At 40.5% G+C, this 21,493-nt stretch overlaps 1 protein-coding gene across 18 annotated transcripts in view; it reads right to left on the bottom strand.

Moving 5' to 3' along the window:
• FGGY (FGGY carbohydrate kinase domain containing) overlaps window positions 1-21,493 on the bottom strand; it is a 510,923-nt gene that overhangs the window by 114,290 nt on the left and 375,140 nt on the right. For all 18 annotated transcript variants that reach the window (XM_069592908.1, XM_069592919.1, XM_069592895.1 and 15 more), the window contains one exon: window positions 9,333-9,480. In XM_069592908.1, the coding sequence (XP_069449009.1) occupies window positions 9,333-9,480 (148 nt within the window). The remainder of the gene's footprint in view (window positions 1-9,332; window positions 9,481-21,493) is intronic.

The raw sequence follows: 21,493 nt of genomic DNA, 5'->3' as shown, positions 1-21,493 counted from the left end.
TCACAGCAGGATCCTCTATGATCCACCTCCCAGAATTCTGGAAATAAAAGAAAAAATAAACAAATGGGATCTAATTAAAATTATTTTTTTTCTAATTAAAATTAAAAGCTTCTGCACAACAAAGGAAAATATAAGCAAGGTGAAAATACAGCCTTCTGAATGGGAGAAAATAATAGCAAATGAAACAACTGACAAACAACTAATCTCAAAAATATACAAGCAACTTATGCAACTCAATTCCAGAAAAATAAACGACCCAATCAAAAAAATGGGCCAAAGAACTAAATAGACATTTCTCCAAAGAAGACATACGGATGGCTAACAAACACATGAAAAGATGCTCAACATCACTCATTATCAGAGAAATGCAAATCAAAACCACAATGAGGTACCACTTCACACCAGTCAGAATGGCTGCGATCCAAAAATCTGCAAGCAATAAATGCTGGAGAGGGTGTGGAGAAAAGGGAACCCTCCTACACTGTTGCTGGGAATGCAAACTAGTACAGCCACTATGGAGAACAGTGTGGAGATTCCTTAAAAAATTGCAAACAGAACTGCCATATGACCCAGCAATCCCACTGCTGGGCATACACACCGAGGAAACCAGAATTGAAAGAGACACGTGTACCCCAATGTTCATCACAGCACTGTTTATAATAGCCAGGACATGGAAACAACCTAGATGTCCATCAGCAGATGAATGGATAAGAAAGCTGTGGTACATATACACAATGGAGTATTACTCAGCCATTAAAAAGAATACATTTGAATCCGTTCTGATGAGATGGATGAAACTGGAGCTGATTATACAGAGTGAAGTAAGCCAGAAAGAAAAACACCAATACAGTATACTAACACATATATATGGAATTTAGAAAGATGGCATTGATGACCCTGTATGCAAGACAGCAAAAAAGACTCAGATGTGTAGAGCGGACTTTTGGACTCAGAGGGAGAGGGAGAGGGTGGGATGATTTGGGAGAATGGCATTGAAACATGTAAGCTATCATGTAAGAATCGAATCACCAGTCTATGTCCGATGCAGGATACAGCATGCTTGGGGCTGGTGCACGGGGATGACCCAGAGCGATGCTGTGGGGAGGGAGGTGGGAGGGGGGTTCATGTTTGGGATCGCATGTACACCCATGGTGGATTCATGTCAATGTATGGCAAAACCAATACAGTACTGTAAAGTAAAATAAAGTAAAAATAAAATTTTTTTTTTTTAAAAAGCCAGGTCAAACCAAGAGTGGTGATTACTTCTGAAATCTGAGTCAGTGAGGGTGGAAAGAAAAATAGAACCATTATTGAGAAAAGATAGGGTTAGAGCTTAAATCCAAGAATCAGGGTAAGGGGAAAAATGGGAGAACAAGCAAGAAGGCTAGTGGTCAGACAAGGGGAACAGGGACTGGGCTGCAGAGTATGGTTCAGTGTGAAATCATGCATGATAGAGCTATGGGGACTCCTTTTTACAGTCAGTGCATCCCATGAAGTCCAGAGGTATGAGTTAAGGAAGCCTCAGGATAGGTTACCCACTCCAGCATTCTCAGGCTTCCCTGATAGGCTTCCCTTAGGCTCAGACAATAAAGAATCCTCCTGCAATGCGGGAGACCTGGGTTTGATCCCTGGGTTGGGAAGATCCCCTGCAGGAGGGCATGGCAATCGACTCCAGTATTCTTGCCTAGAGAATCCCCATGGACAGAGGAGCCTGGTGGGCCAGTGTCCATGGGGTTGCAGAACTGGACATGACTGAGCAGTTAAGCATAGCACACAGCACATGGGTGTGCATCCTAAAAGCTGGGATTCCTGTTTTCATCTAAGCTCTGCTGCTTCTTGGTATTGTGACCTTGGCAGGTCACTGTTCCTTCCTCCCTTGGCAAGTGAAGGCTGAAATAATTGCTTAACCAGAAGGCAATTATTCAGTGCCCATCTTTGATCTAAGCACTGTTGAAATTAGAAATGAAATAAGCCATAGCCCTTACAATGAAAAATTTTTTCTAATACATTTAAAGCACATGTTGCTTTGTGACAGCTCTGATCTTATTTTTTTAGTACAAATTATGAATTTTGCATTCAAATCTTCAATGTAGGCTTTAATCTTGCTACTATATTTCAGTTGTCTTTATTATTTCCTTTGTTTTCTCATTCCATTGCCTCTCTATCTGAACTTACTTTTTTCTAATAAGTTTCTGCCCTCTTTCACAGCGATGTGCTTTGAAAAAAAATCCTATTGAATATGCCAAGAAGTTTTAAAATAGTCTCTTTGGTATCAGTAGTAAGTAATTTTTAAGAGGCCTTTCCCTTAAGCATTCAAAATGGTATTTCTTTTACTTTATATGCAACATGTTTTTCCTAAGGGACTCACTTTATTATTATTTTTTTAATTCACTTTTACCAGGGCACTATACATATTCAGTATTTCCCAGCACACTGTACACATGATTTACTCTCAGCTCCACTCACTGTAACTTGGGTTTGCCTCTTCAGATCTTTAGCTAGTTGCCAATTCCCAGAGTCTAGCAGTTTTTATTTTGTGTAGCTTTGTTGGCCTGAGGGGGATGACCACTGCCTGGCTTTCTAACCCTAGAGCAGATGACAGACATGTAAAGCTACCCCCCTCTGTCAAATTCACAGAGTTTCCCTATCTCTGCCCCACTAAGAGAGTTTGATTCAGGGTCCTCAGACTGCAGCCCATCAGCATACATCCTAAATCAGCCTTCCAGCCCAGCTGGCTACTTGGGTTGGCAGTTTTTAATGGATTGCACTGAAAGGGAAGATAAGGTCCGGGTTGTGGAAGAGTTCTGGGAAACCAAGCGCACTGGCTGCTTCCAAAAAGCAAAGCAAAACAAAACAAAAAAACCTTAACCATCAGCATTAGAGTAGAGGGATGACTGCTCTGTTTTTAGGCTTAAAGGGACCTTGCATTTGAAGTGGAGAGGTCCCAACTTTTGCAAGTCTGATGGTTTATTTTGTTCATATGTCAGACATTATATTTCTCAAACAAGTTATTAAATACATTTAATCTTTTTGATTCTGTAAAACCTTCCCAGATTCTCCCTGAGAGTGTCAATTCTAGTTTTTCTAGTTGAATGTCATCTCAATTGTTTAAGTCAGCACAAGTTTATGCTTTTTTCTTGCATCTTCACAGATACTTTGAAATGAAGCAGAGAAAGGCTGCATCAGGGTTTGTTGCCCAAATGCCACCTAAAAGATTCAAACTCAGGCATTTACTGAGTACCTCCTTTGGCTTGTGGGACTCCCCTGGTAGTGCAAACGGTAAAGCGTGTCTGCCTACAATGTGGGAGACCTGAGTTCAATCCCTGGGTTGAGACGATCTCCTGGAGAAGGAAATGGCAACCCACTCCAGTATTCTTGCCTGGAAAATCCCATGGATGGATGAACCTGGTAGGCTACAGTCCATGGGGTTGCAAAGAGTCGGACATAACTGAGTGACTTCACTTTCACTTTTCCTTTGGCTTGTACAGATGTCTGTATTACAGTATGTACATACACACATATACACACACTCACACACATACACACACACTCACACATGTACAATACTATTCCCCCAATTATCATGTGAACTTGGAACAGGTACAGTTTCTAAGTCTGTGTTCCCTCAGTTTAGCCTAGGCCTGCACATAGTAGGTGATCAATAAAGGGTAAGAGAAAAGAGCCAACCATGGAGAGAAAAAAGAATTGGGAGAGTGTGCTGTTGGTGAAGCAGAAGAACAGGGAGTGGCCACTAGTTCTCTGAGAGATTTTTTATTACCTAGATAAAATGCTAAGTGCAATCTATCACTGGTTAGACACTGACGTATGGACCCCAGAATTGTAAACATTCACCCACCATGCTCTCTTCCCCTCTAGAGCACGGCACATACTATGATTCCCTTGTTCATAAACCCTCTTTTCTATTTCACTCAGTGTCAATGTCACCTCCTATCTGAAGCTTTTCGTCAATGTCACCTCCTATCTGAAGCTTTTCTTAACTGCTGAGACCACGGTGGGCCCTCATTTTCTATATGTCTATAGAGCCTTGGACAGTGAGTGGCATCTGGAGCTTGAACTTGCATCCCCATTGCCTGTTTATATAAATCATATATTGTTCATCCCCTACTGGGATTTTCTTAGTAGGACTTGGCACAAAGTACCCACTCCAGTGTTCTTGCCTGGAGAATCCCAGGGACGGGGGAGCCTGGTGGGCTGCCGTCTATGGGGTCACACAGAGTCAGACACGACTGAAGCAACTCAGCAGCAGCAGCAGGCATCAAATAAATTTTTCCTGAATGAGTGTTGCAGAAAGTAGTCACTGTAGTTTCTGGCAAAAGGATAAAATGACAAATAGATTCTGGGTGATTACTTGGATGTTATCCAAAACTGGGTTGAGGGAAAGAGATTTGAACATAGATACAAAAATCCTCAAGAAAATACTAGCAAACTGGATCCAACAACACATCAAAAGGACCACACACCATGATCAAGTAAGGGTTATCCCCAGGATGCAAGGGTTTTTCAATATACACAAATTAATCTAGTTCTTTGAAAACTGATACAAATGTGATACAAACTGAAGAATAAAAACCATATGATCATCTCAATAGCTGCATAAAAAGCTTTCAACAAAATTCAACACCTATTTATGATTAAAAACTCTCCAGAAACTGGGCATTAAAGAAAACTATCTCAATGTAATAAAGGCCATATATGACAAACCCACAGCTAACATCATACTCAATGGTGAAAAACTAAAAGGATTTCCTCTAAGATTAGGAACAAGACAAGGATGTCTACTCTCGCCTCTTTTACTCAACATAATTTTAGACGTCCTAGCCATGGCAATCAGAGAAGAAAAAAGAAATAAAAGGAATCCAAACTGGAAAAGAAGAAGTAAAACTGGTACTGTTTGCAGATTACATGATCCTGTACATAGAAAATCCTAAAGATGCTATCAGAAAATTACTAGAGCTCATCAGTGAATTCTATAAAGTTGAAAGAAACAAAAGAAAATGCAAAAATCTGTGGCATTTCTATGCACTAACAATGAAAGATCAGAAAGAAAAATTAAGGAAACAATCCCATTTACCATCACATCAAAAAGAATAAAATAACTAGGAATAAATCTACCTAAGGAGGCAAAAGACCTGTACTCTGAAAGCTATTAGACACCGATGAAAAAAACTGAAGATGACACAAACAGATGAAAAGATATACTATGTTCTTGGATTGGAAGAATTAATATTGTCAAAATAACTATATTACCCAAAGCAATCTACAGAATCAACGCAATCCCTATCAAACTGGCAATTTTCAAAGAACTAGATAAACAAAATTTTAAAATGTGTATGGAAACACAGAACACTCTGAATAGCCAAAAGAATCTTGAAGTAGAATAGAGCTGGAAGAATCATGCATCCTGACCTCAAACTATATTACAAAGTTACAGTAATCAAAGCAGTATAGTACTGGCCCAAAAGAAATATAGGTCAATGGAACAGGATGGAAAGCTCAGAAATAAACCCACACATCTATGTTCAATTATTCTATGACAAAAGAGGAAAGAATATACAATGGAGAGAAGATAGTCTCTTTAATAAGTGGTGCTGGGGAAACTGGATAGCTATATGTAAAAGAATAAATTAGAACATTCTCCAATACCATACAAAAAATAAGCTTGAAATGGATTAAAGACTTAAATATAAGACCAGATACTATAAAATGCTTAGAAGAAAACAGACAGAGCACTCTTTGACATAAATAACAGCAATACCATTCTGGATCCATCTCTTAGGATTAATGAAAATTAAAACAAAAATAAACAAATGGGACCTAATTAAACTTAGAAGCTTTTTCACAGAAAAGGAAACCATAAATAAAACAAAAAGACAGCCCAAAGAATTGGAGAAAATATTTGCAAATGAGGTAACTGACAACGGATTAACCTCCAAAATACACAAGCAGTCCATGCATCTCAATCTAAAAAAACAGACAACCTAATCAAAAATGGGCAAAACATCTAAATAGATATTTTCCTAAAAAGACATACAGATGACCAAAAAGCACATGAAAAGATGCTCAACACTACTAATTATTTGTTGTTGTTGTTCAGTTGCCAAGTTATGTCTGATTCTTCGTGATTATTAGAGAAATGCAAATCAAAATGCAATGGGTCATCACCTCATCAGTCAGAATGGCCATAATCAAAAACTCTACAAACAAAAATGCTAGAGAGGGTGTGGAGAAAATGGAACCCTACTACATTGTTGGTGGAACTGTAAGTTGGTACAGCCACTATGGAGAATAGTATGGAGGTTTCTTAAGAAAACTAAAAACAGAACTACCATATGATACGTCAATCTCACCCCTGGGGAAATATTTGGAGAAAACCATCATTTTAAAAGATACAGGCACCCCAACATTCATTGCAGCACTATTTACAATAGCCAAGACATGGAACCTAAATGTTCACTGACAGATGCTGAATGGACAAGAAGATGTGGTACGTATATAAAACGGAATATTACTCAGTCATCCAAAAGAATGAAATAATGCCATCTGCACAACATGGATGGGCCTAGAGGTTATCATGCTAAAAAAAGTGACATAAGTTGGACAGAGAAAGACAAATATCAACGACATTACTTATATGTGGAATCTAAAAAATAATACAAATGAATTTATTTGTAAAACAGAAACAGACTCACAGGCTTCACAAACAAACTAATGGTTATCAAAGGGGAAAGGTGTTGGGGAGGGATGAATTATATACACTACTATATATGAAATAATCAACAAAGACCTACTGTATAGCACAGAGAACTCTACTTAACGTTCTGTAGTAACCTATATGGAAAAAGAATCTGAAAAAGAATAGATATATGTATATGTATAACTGAATCACTTTGTTGTACACCTGAAACCAACACAGCATTTTAAATCAGCTATACTCCAATATTAAATAAAAATTTTTTTTAAGATGAGATTTGGGGAGAAATTTCTAGCCTAGAATTTCCTTTCTTGTATCTTATCTAGGTCATCTTTTCCTTCCAGTTTGTGAGATAAATTCATAGCATGATATCTATTCAAAGGTAAGGCCAACCCAAGGGCAATTGTGAAGGGAAATCCCTGCTAAGAAACATCAGGTGATGTATGAAGTATGTTTATAAAACAGTAAAATTTCTAAAGAAGTAAATACAGGGACTTCCCTCACGGTCCAGTGGTTGAGACTGTGCTTCCACTATAGGGGGTGCAGGTTCAATCTCAGGTCAGGAACTAATACCCCACATGCTGTACTGCATGGCCAAGACATTAAATACATCAAGAAACAAACCTGTATTCATATACTGCTTCAATAGAAAGAAAGATTATATTTTTAAAAATATAGCAGGATTTTTTAATACAGTTGGGCATATGTGCCCATGCAAGACATCTCCTTTGGTGAGTACATACCTATTTTGTACTTAATCTAATAAGACAGATGCTCTTCAAAGCACTCATTGGCTTGTTTGGAATCCCACTTTGTGTTTGAGCTAACTTTATTGGAATCCTGATGATGGCAATTCTTAAGTCTCTGGATGTCAGGGTTGGTTTTAAGAAACAGACAAAGCCCTTGGGAAGCCATGGCACTTGTCATGCTGGGTGGTGAAGCTGGTACAGCAGGTGTCTCAAGGTAAGGACCCCAAGGGAAGGACTCTGAATCCAAATCCTGGACTTCAGAGCCACGATCATTTTATGATACAACCCTGCTTTTCTGGGGGGATCATTTTATGAACCAGTCATCCTTCTTAACTTCTTTAACATTTTTTAAAAGTTTTAATTTTTATTTGTTTGTTTCCAGCTTTTCATTCATTCTATTTCTTTTTTCTTTTTGGTTGTGTCATGTGACATGTGGCATTTTAGTTCCCCAACCAGGGATTGAACCTGGGTCCCTTGCAGTGGAAGCATGGAGTCTTAACCACTGAACTGCTAGGGAAGACCCTTCTTTAACATTTTAAGTGTCTCCTATATTTTGCTTTAGATATTTGTGTCTAAGACATGGATTTTTGTACTTATACAGAATGTGTCCTTCCCTTAAGTTCTGTTTGTACCCAGAAAGTCAGTCATTTGAAAGTATGACTTTCCTAGGGCACATGGACCTCTCTGGACATTCCTCTTCTGTTTCCATGGGCCAAATAGGAGGCCAAGTTCATTATTTTTTTGCACGGGCATGCTTCACGGACTCCAGACAGACATTGCTTTTGCTATGTCCAATTTTCTTTTCTATCATGACTCTCTTTTATACACAGAAGTTGATTGTGTCAAATAGGTAATGAAAGTAAAGACCGGGTCTTTCTGTTGGCTACACAAAAATATTTATAATAATCCTAATAGAATTAACCACAAAACCAAAGCTTGCTAAGTCTTGAAGTTCCTCAAGCCAGCAGGCCTGCTCCGCTGTCACATGGTGCATGAAGCTTGGACTGCTTAGGGCTTCCATTCTAAAGCCCTGCCTTAATGCACCTCACACTTTGCTTCTCAGTGGGACATCTGGATTCTGAATTCATCTTTTCCTGTTTGTGGTCTCTACTGGCCTCTTGGACCTGAAGTTTATCTCTTTCTCCCTAGTTTTCACATGCTTCATCCATCCTCAAACACGATTCTTAGTGCTAAGCTACTCTTAGCCACCCAATCTTGCTTGGCCATCGAGATATTATCCCTTAGCTTAGGTAGTTATGAGTACTTCCACCAAGGTCATGCTGGCACCTCCAGCTCCAAATCTCTGAACCTAAAGTGAGTCTAAAGGTCACTACAGCTGAATTTACCCACTAACATAAGTCATTAATTTTATTTTACTTTTACCAATGTTTATCTGAAATTCTAATAATGTTAGCCTACACTCTAAACATCCCTGACTCAGAGCCTATGCAGATGTGTGGCTGTGGCAAGCTAGACCATGGGTGATAATATTTACCACTTATTTACCCAGCAGCCTGGAGATAGAGATGGAAAACATGACTCCACAAACTCATGTAAATAGAAAAGTTGTATAGGCAGGGGCTCACGACTTCTATTCGCTCCATGGGACAAAGAGGCAGCAGTAGCTATAAGCAAGAAATCCTGCTTTTAACACTCTCAAAGTTGGCTCAGAAACAATGAGAACTTTCAGCAGATCATCCTGTGTAGTTGCAAGAACCTTCTCAACAGCAGTACATCTGCAAGAAGCCAGTGGGCTATTGGCCGGCTTTGTTTATATTTCCTCTTTTTCCTTTCTCCTCAACTTTGCTTCTTCCAACTCTGGAGCCCTTTGGCCCACCTTCACCTTCATGCAAGAACTGACTGTTACTTACCATGCCCTTTAGTGTCAGATCTGCTAAGGGAGACCGGTTGCCATGGAAATCTGGCCAAACATGTAAATCAACAGTGAGGAAACCCACGGGCTGAGCCTTCTTAATCAGATCCAGGTGACTGTTCAAATATGCATATACACTCTGGCGTCTGGAAGAGAAGAGGATGTTGTTTTTAAAAGGGGGGTTAGGGTCAGGGAGCAAACTGCTCTGTAGAAAGAAACTGTTTGTACTCTCACATCAGATCCAGAAAGTAAGTGGGGTCCCAAAAGCTTCAGCAAAGAAACCACCCCCAACTTACAGAAATCAGCAAACCTCACTCTCAGATCACATTGTGCTCTCACCAAGGACAAGAACCCCTTCCTGGTGGAAGGTGGAAAGGTCTGGACTTGGAAGACCAGATCCAAAAATGGCTTTTTTCCATAGTAGGTATGTAACCATGAAAAAGTTATTCAAACTTTCTGAACCACTCTTTTTGCATCTGTAAAAAAAAGCCTTTATAATTCCTGCCCAACTGACCTCATAGGATTATTGTGAAGATCAAAGGAGACTATGTAGGTGAAGATATACGATTTTGCAAACTGTATAGTGCTATACATATGTAAAGGATTTTTAAAAATCAGTATTACTAATTGTAATAATAATTTGACATATGGAGACAAATGTAAGTTCCCAGACTCAAGATGTGAGTTTGCTGAAAGCAGTGATAGGATGGGCTGGATGCAGTTGGGATCAACAGCTGGGAGACATGATTTCCAACCCAAACCTACCTAATGACAATGCATTAGTTCTTGTTCTTTTTAAGCCTTAGTTTCTTCATATGTAGAATGAAAGAGATGACCTTTCTCATTGTCTCAGTCTATTTATTTGAGAGAGAGACAGAGAGGTTGGGCTTGGGAGGATGGGCTTAGGGCAGGCAGAACCAAGATCTATATCCAAGACCATGCTGGATAGAGATCCTGGTTCTACCTGTTCTCACTGGGTGACATAAGCCAGTGACTTAACCTCTCTGAACCTCAGTTTCCCATACATATAATGAGTAGGAAATTTCACCTTACTGGGTGAAATCTCATTGCATGACACAAAGATTAAAGTTGGTTAGCCTTCCTCTCTTTAAAGGTGCTTGCTTCTCTTGAAATGACAATTCTAGAAAAAACTGGACTAGTATCCCATGCCACCACCCACTGTTGCCCTTGGAACCATAGCTTTAAAGTATAAAAACACAACTTGAATAATGGCAAGTAAAAAAAGTGTAAGAGATCAATGACCAAGGGATGCTGATACATAAGATACCTAACATATTTATTATTTACATTTAAAATGCTTTAGGAGTACAGCTCAGTGATTCCTAGTTCTAGTTTTGTGAAACTGAATGCCTTTCTGGATCCTATGAAATTCCTGAAAATTTTTTACACTAGGTATAAAGAAACAAACAAGTGGTGTTTTTCAAACTCTTACAATATATAAATTTTATGTAGAACTCCAAGATACAAAATATAGAAAAACGAAACTAATCTATGTAAGTACTTGCATGTGTCTGTGAGAATGTATGTGTCCGTGTGTGTGTTTGTGAGATGTGTGCTGGGTGGAGGTGCAGGCAGTCCTCCTTAGGCACTCTCTTTGGTCCTTGACCTGACATCGCATTCCCGTTTGGAAAAATCTTTCAACCTGTATCAGAAAATGAAGATCTTGTTGGGAAAAGGCTTACTAACCACAACAACATTAACTGCTGCTCCTTCTTCCTCTGGCCTTCAACCACAACCCAGGGAGCCAGGTACTGGTAACACCGCTTATAGAGGGAATGTGTAAGGAGTGAAGACATGTGATGACCAAGTTCAAACTTAAACCCTCTCTGTGATTCTGAAGCCAGATGCTTTCTGTATCTCTGGCCAGGAATGATTTGTCAAAGCCCCAAGTTTAAGCTCTGTTTTAGAATGATTCTATGATACTGTTGGGCTTCCCTGGTGGCTCAGGGGTAAAGAACCTTCCTGCAATGTAGGAGTTGCAGCAGACTCGGTCTTGACCCCTGGGTTGGGAAGATCCCCTGGAAAAGGGCATGGCAATCCACTCCATTATTCTTGTTTGGAGAATCCCATGGACAGAGGAGCCTGGCGGGCTACAATCTACAGGTTTGCAACAGTCTGTACAGTCAGACATGACTAAAGTGACTGAGCATAGTGCACGCATGATAGTGTCAGGCAAGGTCCTCTGAGGTCTTCATAGATGACCAGGCCAGAACCACACATCTGGGGAGAATCCGACTGTACCCTGCTTTTACATTTCCCAGCTTCTTTGTTCCTGGCCCAACAGAATCACCCGGTCAACAATGGCCATAACAATATCCTTTCCACCTAGAAGTCCAGAGTCTGCATTAATTCTAGCTTCAGAAAAACATCACTGCCCTTAGAGTAAAGGGATTTAAAAAAAAAAAAAAAGCACATGTCTATAAATCTTTTGTCTCTCAAGGAATCTCAGAGTAGGGAATTTGGTTTCAGACATCTGGGTCAATAAGAATCTATTGGCCTAATTACTATTGATTCGTCATTGTCTCATTTACTGTGGGTCTTTGCAAACAGTGAGATTCATTTAGCTTCTACATATATGGTCACTCATGCACTAATGAGATCCCTGGGGGATGGGGCCTATGCTTACCCCTTTGACTCCTAACCTCCCTGCAGCTGTATGTTTATTCTTTGAATGCAGCCATTCTCCTGCACATTTTTTCAATTATCCCTTACCATGTGTGCTATCTGAGTATATCATTCAAAATGAAATGCACTTGGAAAACATTAAAATAACAAATGCACATCATTATTCACATAATTTTAACCTTGCCTGGTGCCTTTTTTGGTTCTGACTTTGTTTCAGTTTGTATGTTTTATCAATTCTTTCCCAAATAGCGGTCTGCCCTCTTTCAGCTTGGGAATCATATATTAACTGTTCTTACTGGATCTGTCTCCCTCTTTCTCATGAATATTCCAGGCTCATATATCCTCTCTTACAGAGAGAAATCCTTGCTCTCCTACTCTTGGTGCGTATGAAGAAAATACAGTTTCAACAATCACAAAGCGACTTCACTGTGTGCCAGGTGGCTGACCAGACACACTAAACCTCTCCAAGCCCGGTTTACTTTTTTGCCATCAGGGCCAATACTTTTACCTTATAGGCTGCTCTGAAGAACAGATACGGAGTCCTGAGTACTACAAAATGATAGATGATCGATACATAGTTCCCTCTTGCTTCTATCACAGGACATTCATTTCTAGTTTTTTTTAAATATAAAAGTCAGGGAAGATTTTTTTTTTTCAGACTTTATGGTTCACAATCTTCAATGCAGACAGGACCCCTGGAATCTCTCCTTTCCTTCTCCATAAATCATTTAATTCTTTGGATTCACAGGCTACCCTAAAGTATGGTTACCACCCTTTCATATCGCAAATCAGAACACATGGTGTAACTGAAGAATTTGTGCCCTTTCTAGGAGAAAGAGAAAGTCTTGGAAAAGAAGCTTCCACACTCTTTCTAGTTCCTACTTCTTGACCCACTGCAAAAGGTATTCTGCTTGCACCTCCCCTTTGCCTTACCCCACCCCGTTCTACTGAGACCGGTCCCACAATAAAGATCAGTCCCCTCTTTGCCGCTATCTCCAATGGACCATGATTTACCTTTATTTCACTTGAACTGTCTTGTGCATTTTGTCCTGCATGACCATTCCTTACTCATTTGTTTTTATCCCCTTGTTTCCAGGCCACAGTTCTCTTTTGGTTTCCTATCTCCTCTCTAGCTGGTTCTCTTCCTCTGTCCCTAAGTATATGAAGACTCTCAGAGTCCAGTCCACAGTCGTCTTCTCATTTTTTCTCTACCCTTGGATGATTCCATCTTCCTTTCACGGCTCCAGTTAACTATCTAGTGCTGAAGACTTCCAAATATATGCCCTTATCTCCAGCTTCTTTCTCTGTGATGAGTTCCATGTCAAATATTCAAGCACCCATCAAATGCTTTCCCCTGGAAGCCCAAAGGGACCTCAACTAAAGATACCTATTAGGACACACATGGTCTTTTCTGACATACTCAATCTTCCTTCTATGCTCCTTGGTTTGACCAAAGCCAAGCTCACTTAACTTCCCTGGTGGCTCAGTGGTAAAGAATCTGCCCACAACACAGCAGACATGAGTTCGATCCCTAGGCAAGGAAGATCCCCTGGAGAAGGAAATGGCAACCAACTCCAGTATTCTTGCCTGGGAAATCCCATGGACAGAGGAGCCTGGTGGCTACAGTCCATGGGGTCACAAAAGAGCTGGACAAGACTTAGCAACTAAACAACAACAAGCTCACTTCAGTGGTTGCTCAATCATTTTAGGGGCAGAATCAGAGGGGGTATCATATTTGACTTCTCTTTCTCCCTCAGTTCCCAAATTTAAGTTTTCACCAGAATCTGTCAATTTATTATTTTAAATATTCCTCTAACCAGCATACTTTTCTCTTGTGCAACTGCCACTCTTTATGCATGCCTCCTTAAATGCCCAGATTAGAGCTTTGGCCTCAACTTATCTCCCCTGTTGAAATTTTGCCCTCTCCAAACTGGGTCTTCTGCACTCCTTCCTGGGTGGTTCATTGAAAATGCAACTCTGATTATGACTCCATACCTACCTAAAACTTTTAGTGGCTCCTTCCCATTGCCCTCAAGATAAAGCATAAGCTTCCTTGTTTGACATAGATGTTCTTCCTTATTGAGTCCTTGTCACACTGTTCTGTACTACAGACATGTTTTCCATTCCTCTTCCCTCCTCACCCCTGCACACATCATGCTCCAGTGACACGAAACTACTTCGGATTTTTCAAAGTATGCAGGTCTTGACCTCTGAATGTTTGCCTGTTCTCCTTCTCTCCTAGAATTCTCTTCCTTGCCTCCTTTACCTGCCTATGGTAATCATTGTTCAAGACTCTTTTTATTTTTAATTGAAGTATTGCTGGTTTACAGTGCTGTGTTAGTTCTTGGTATACAGCAAAGTGATTCAGTTTATTTATAAATAACTTGGGTTTCCCCGGTGGCTCAGCAGGTAAAGAATTCACCTGCAATGCAGGAGATGCAGCTTTGATTCTAGGGTTGGGAAGATCCCTTGAAGGAGGGCATGGCAACCCACTCCAGTATTCTTGCCTAGGAAATCCCACGGACAGAGGAGCCTGGCAGGCTACGGTCCATAGGGTCACACAGAGACAGACACGACTGAAGTGACTGAGCACACATATACACATACACACACATAGACAAACATACATACACATATATGCATACACACACACATATATGGGTATTATATATATATTCTTTTTCAGATCATTTTTCTCTATAGTTTATTATAAGGTATAGAATATAGTTTCCTCTGCTATACAGTAGAACCTTATTGTTTATCTATTTTATATATAGTAGTTTGTATCTGGTATCCCAAACTCCTTATATATCCCTCCTTACCTCCTTTCCCATTTGGTAACCTTTGGTGTTTTTCCCTTCTGTTCTTCACATGGTTATCTCGTTTTTATCCTTCTTGTCTTAACTGGGTTCCCATCAGCTAGGGCTTCCCTGACCACCTCATCTAAATGGGGTTCCCCTGATGTTCTAGGACTGTACTCTGTCAGTTTTTTTCATATCAGCCTTGGTCACCATATATTTATTCATGGGTTTGTTTACTTATTAACTGCCTGTGGCCTCCTGTGGACTTTAAGCTTCATCAAGGCAGACCATCACCCGTATACATTCAGAATTTAGCAGAGAACTCGGCACACAGTACCACTCCAGAGTATATATCAAATGAATGGCCCTTCTGCCACTATAGGATAACTGCCTCAATGTTATCTGTATCCATCTCTGGAATCTGAACTCCTGGGAAACAGTCACATCTTACTCATCCCATCAGGTGTTCAACACGGTTACTGAAGTGTAGAGTGAATAAATATTGATCCCACATGGAACACTAGAGGTTATTTTTTAAGCTCTCCATCTCATTGTAGCACAGGGCTGCCAAAGAGTAGATTTCTGCAGTCACATGGATACAGCCTTCCAGGAGTATGGATGTATCCCACAAAAGAGGGCAGAGAAAAGGAATAATCATCTTGTGACATCCACCCCCCTTCTTCCACTCATGTGCCAGGCGCTATGTTGGGCTGCAGTGAATCTGCTGAGAGGCAGAAAATAAAGAATTGTTTCCTAAGTCAGCATAGCCCTCAGTCTTCTTAGCATCCTAAAGAGCAGTTTCTTATACTTGCCTGAAGAACAGAAGCCAAAGAAAGGCATTGTAATATCCAGCTTATGTCTATTTAAAAAAACATTTCTCATCCAAGAGACATCAAGAATTTACTGATTATCCTGGCACATCCTAGGGGATAAAAGGTGTTAATATCATCACCCTGGCTCTATGATTGCCAGAGCTCAGGGGAGCCTAAGTAAATACTTGTTGATAGACTGATGGTCCCAGTTGTTGGAATGAGGGACCAAGGTTGAAGAATCCATACAGGCCAAGGAAACAAGAATGGACAGTGAGGATAATGTTTACAAGTGGACTCCCTGTAGTACTCATTTCTTCCTCTAGAATTAAATGAGATTTCATATATATATAATCTATATATATATTATATATATATAATTATCACTAAGCACAGTGTTAGGCACATTGCAAATTCTTAAAAAATGTTCTTGGCCTTTCTTTCTCCAGGGGGAATTCATACATATTTTCATGGAAAGATTTAGATACACCCTGAGATTTGGCATATGGGGGACCAGTACATTTTAAAAGTGATCCTCAGTGGGATTATGGAAATCACAGAAACAAAAGCAGTTTGAAGAAGAAATCAGATTAAAAAAAATTGATTGTCCTCAAAGGAATAACAAAAAACTCCAGGGGAGGTGGGATAAAAGAAACACAGATTGAGCAAGAGGATGAGAATTAGCAGGAACCTTGCACCTCTGAAAGACTGGAAGTGAACAAAATCACACCACTGCCTGCAGTGAGAGCTGCAAAAGCAGCTCAGAATGGGGCTGGGCTTCTCTGTCTCCAGTCCTCCTCCTCCAGGAGATTATCAGCCTGCTGAGGTCAGGATCCCTGATTCCACTGACCCCTCTTCCCACCAATGGTTTATTCTCTATAGAGCACCCAAAGTCATCTTTTTAAACAAAAGTCTTTAATAAAGTCCAGTGGTCTCATAGCTTTCTACAATGACCCACATGGTTTGGCCCTTGGCTAAATTTCAGCTCTCATCTGTCCCCCATTCTCTTCCACTTTGGTCCAGCCATAGTGACCTTTACAATGTCTACCGAGTTTGCCAAGCTGGCTTCTGCCTCCAGGCCATGGGACTTGTTGTTCCTTTCATCCAAAGGGATCTTCTTTGCATAATCATGGTTTGTTCCCTCTCTTTATTCAGAGTCCTCTTTGAGTACAACCTAATGAAGGATGGCTCCCCCACCTGAAATAGATCCCATCCATCACCTCAACACCTCTCACTCTATGTCTCCTTACTCATCTCTAGTTTTCTTTAGAATGCTGATCAATTCCTGGAGTCTGTGTTCTCTTTCTCTCTCTGCAGATATGCATATACATATGTGTATATGTATATGCATGCCCATAATTTCCATGAAAACAGGGACTTATTTATTTCTTTGTTCACTGTTATAAGTGTTCATGAGACACTTAGCAGACAGTCAGAGGACCCAAATTTTAACCTTGGCTCTGCTGCCAACCTTGAATCCAGTCCTTGTGGATTATTATCTTCCCACCAAATCCTGCCATCACCATAACCTCATTCTGAAACACTGGTAAAGAGTCTTTAAGAGAAGTAAGAAAATAATAGGCAGTCTAGAGGAAAAGAGCTGAAGTTATAATCAATGGAACGTGATCTCTGGCAAAGCAGTCAAATATCTGGATATTTGACCCCACGTAGAAAGAGACTCTGGTTGTCATTTACATGCATTGGTACATCCAGCTACTGTTCACTCACTTCGTAAGCTCATAAAACAGTCCTCTTCAGGATGAACTCTAGGGGTACAGTACGTGGAGAGCATAAAATACTAACTCTGTTTATCAACATTTGTCTCTATGGTTTCAAATAGGATTTGCTGATGCTAAGCTCTGAGATAGGGGTGACCTGCATTGCTGTTTTCAGAGAGCCCCAAGTCGCACCAAAAGAGGCATACAGCCTTTCATTCCAAGGGATTTGTTGTCCCTTCCAAATAACCAACTTCACATAATGACAACTATTCTTATTTGGTTCTAAGATCTGAAGTACAGTGAGTGCTATAGTCCTGATACAGTCTATTTATACATCTGATAAATAGAGACACATTTTCTTTTGCAAGATAACATAAGGAAACTAGAAGGGAAGAAAACCAACACTGAATGCCTACTAAATATATGAGCTGCAGATAAAATACAGAATTAAAAGACGCCAAGGATGTAGATGGGGTTATGGAAAAAGACCACAAAGACAGAATAGCTCCAAGAATGTAGCAGTGATGAACTCTGATGTCAGTAATCAAGAAGCGGACCATGAACTTGAAAAGGAGATTAAGAAAAAGTCAGACATACAGAAACAAAACTGGGTAAAGATGATGTTCTAGACAAACAAGGGAAGAGAGTATTGGAAAGAGAGGAGTGATCACTGGTGCCGCATGCAGCTGGGAGCTCAAGGAAAGGGACTGGAAGGCATCCTGTGTTTGCTGAAAACTGGAATATTAAATGTTTCAGGGGCTGATAATGACAGAATTCAAACTCGAGTGGGCAAGGGAGGAGTGAGGAAACTGACCAGGAGTACAAGCAATGCTTTGGGGCAGCTTAGCTCTAAAGAGAAGGAAAAATACAGAGAGGCAGTTGGAAAGGGGGTTGAAGTCAGCTGGCACGTGAAGAGATGTGGGCTTTAAACCTAGCCTGACTTTACCAGTGAATTCCATAAATTAATGCTTCTGGACCACCCTATGCTGTGGTTTCTCTGAGTTTGCATGCTAAGCCATAAATTCTTTCTATTTTCAGTCAAAACTACTTACATGAGGTTCAGCTATAGAAAAAGTTCTGGAAATTTTGAGTATTTCATGGCAAAGTCTAAACTATCCCTTAGGTTTGTGTTGAGCTTTAAGGTCTTCAGAGACTGGCGTTTCCATGGTCTACTTTCATCCTCATAATACTTGGAAAACTAGTTAAGCAGGGTGATATTATTGTAATTTTATGGGTGAGGAAACTGAGTCATCAAGAGATTTATGGCAGAATCGGTACAAGAAGCCAAGACCTCTGATTCCCAGTCCAGTGGTCTTACTACTCCCTGAGAAGGCAGGCAGGTGATGGATGACAGACATCTGCTGCTTAACCCTAGAACAATCCCCTCCAAAAAAATCCTCCTCTTTTATGATCATTTGTAATAGCAGTAGAAGTTATGGTAGTGGTGGTTGCCATCGTCATTGTGTAGTTTATGAAGGCTTTCCAAATACTCAAATTCTTAGAGCTACCCACAGCTGGCTCTCTCCTGTCTACTATCCCATGTCAGTTAAGGAAACTAAGGTTCACACAACAATGCATGTGAGAGCTCAGATTTGAATCCAGATCTTGGAACTCTGTATCTGCGCTCTTTTTTGTGGGTCAAATGTTTATAAATGCTGGATCTCCTCGAGAATCTGATAAAAGCTATGGCCTCTCTTTCCATAAATATACACATAAATATGTAATCAACAAAACTCTGCACACAATTAGCGGTTCACTGATGATCTGAGGTTAGGCATCCCTCCTCTAGGTTATGTGGTCTCGATTATACAGTGGAAGTGAGAAATAGATTTAAGGGACTAGATCTGACAGGTAGAGTGCCTGATTAACTATGGAATGAGGTTCGTGACACTGTACAGGAGACAGGGATCAAGACCATCCCCATGGAAAAGAAATGCAAAAAAGCAAAATGGCTGTCTGGGGAGGCCTTACAAATAGCTGTGGAAAGAAGAGAAGTGAAAAGCAAAGGAGAAAAGGAAAGATACAAGCATCTGAATGCAGAGTTCCAGAGAATAACAAGAAGAGATAAGAAAGCCTTCTTCAGCTATCAATGCAAAGAAATAGAGGAAAACAACAGAATGGGAAAGACTAGAGATCTCTTCAAGAAAATTAGAGATATCAAGGGAACATTTCATGCAAAGATGGGCTCGATAAAGGACAGAAATGGTATGGACCTAACAGAAGCAGAAGATATTAAGAAGAGATGGCAAGAATACACAGAAGAACTGTACAAAAAGGATCATCATGACCTGGATAATCACGATGGTGTGATCACTCATTTACAGCCAGACATCTTGGAATGTGAAGTCAAGTGGGCCTTAGAAAGCATCACTATGAACAAAGCTAGTGGAGGTGATGGAATTCCAGTAGAGCTATTTCAAATCCTGAAAGATGATGCTGTGAAAGTGCTGCACTCAATATGCCAGCAAATTTGGAAAACTCAACAGTGGCCACAGGACTGGAAAAGGTCAGTTTTCATTCCAATCCCAAAGAAAGGCAATGCCAAAGAATGCTCAAACTACCGCACAATTGCACTCATCTCACATGCTAGTAAAGTAATGCTCAAAATTCTCCAAGCTAGGCTTCAGTAATACGTGAACTGTGAACTTCCTGATGTTCAAGCTGGTTTTAGAAAAGGCGGAGGAACCAGAGGTTAAATTGCCAACATCCACTGGATCATGGAAAAAGCAACAGAGTTCCAGAAAAACATCTGTTTCTGCTTTATTGACTATGCCAAAGCCTTTGACTGTGTGGATCACAATAAATTGTGGAAAATTCTGAAAGAGATGGGAATACCAGACCACCTAACCTGCCTCTTGAGAAATCTGTATGCAGGTCAGGAAGCAACAGTTAGAACTGGACATGGAACAACAGACTGGTTCCAATTAGGAAAAGGAGTATGTCAAGCCTGTACATTGTCACCCTGCTTATTTGACTTATATGCAGAGTACATCATGAGAAACGCTGGGCTGGAGGAAGCACAAGCTGGAATCAAGATTGCCGGGAGAAACATCAATAACTTCAGATATGCAGATGACACCACCCTTATGACAGAAAGTGAAGAGGAACTAAAAAGCCTCTTGATGAAAGTAAAAGAGGAGAGTGAAAAAGTTGGCTTAAAGCTCAACATTCAGAAAACGAAGATCATGGCATCCGGTCCCATCACTTCATGGGAAATAGATGGGGAAACAGTGGAAACAGTGTCAGACTTTATTTTTTGGGGCTCCAAAATCACTGCAGATGGTGACTGCAGCCATGACATTAAAAGACGCTTACTCCTTGGAAGAAAAGTTATGACCAACCTAGATAGCATATTCAAAAGCAGAGACATTACTTTGCCGACTAAGGTCCGTTTAGTCAAGGCTATGATTTTTCCAGTGGTCATGTATGGATGTGAGAGTTGGACTGTGAAGAAGGCAGAGCACCGAAGAATTGATGCTTTTAAACCGTGGTGTTGGAGAAGACTCTTGAGAGTCCCTTGGACTGCAAGGAGATCCAACCAGTCCATTCTGAAGATCAGCCCTGGGATTTCTTTGGAAGGAATGATGCTAAAGCTGAAACTCCAATACTTTGGCCACCTCATGCGAAGAGTTGACTCATTGGAAAAGACTCTGATGCTGGGAGGGATTGGGGGCAGGAGAAGAAGGGGACAACCAAGGATGAGATGGCTGGATGGCATCACGGACTCGATGGACGCGAGTCTGAGTGAACTCTGGGAGTTGGTGTTGGACAGGGAAGCCTGGTCTGCTGCGATTCATGGGGTCGCAAAGAGTCGGACATGAGAGCGACTGAACTGAACTGAAGCCAACTAAAATGCTACGTATTGGTTAAGTGGTGTGATCCCTGTAGTACAATGGTAATGACCTTGTACTAGAGACTCCTAGAAGGGAAAAACACACGAAGCCTTTCTGAGACTCTTGGTCGGGGTCAAACCCCCTCTATACCCTGATAACACAGTGTTTATATTCTAGTCAGTATGCACTTCCTTCTGCTCTGTGCACGTGTGCCTTGCCATGACTGCATGTCCCTTGGTGGAAAGGAAATGTCTAACACAAGTGACTGCAACACCTTTTATCACTATCTCTGTCATTTACTGTATACCTATTACAGCTCAGCAGTGCCATTGTATCCCAGACACTATTCAAA

This window comes from Ovis canadensis, chromosome 1 (genome assembly GCF_042477335.2).
Source record: "Ovis canadensis isolate MfBH-ARS-UI-01 breed Bighorn chromosome 1, ARS-UI_OviCan_v2, whole genome shotgun sequence".
NCBI classification, from domain to species: Eukaryota; Metazoa; Chordata; class Mammalia; order Artiodactyla; family Bovidae; genus Ovis; species Ovis canadensis.
Note: the sequence above shows the minus strand (reverse complement) of the source record. Positions and strands in the feature narration are given on the sequence as shown.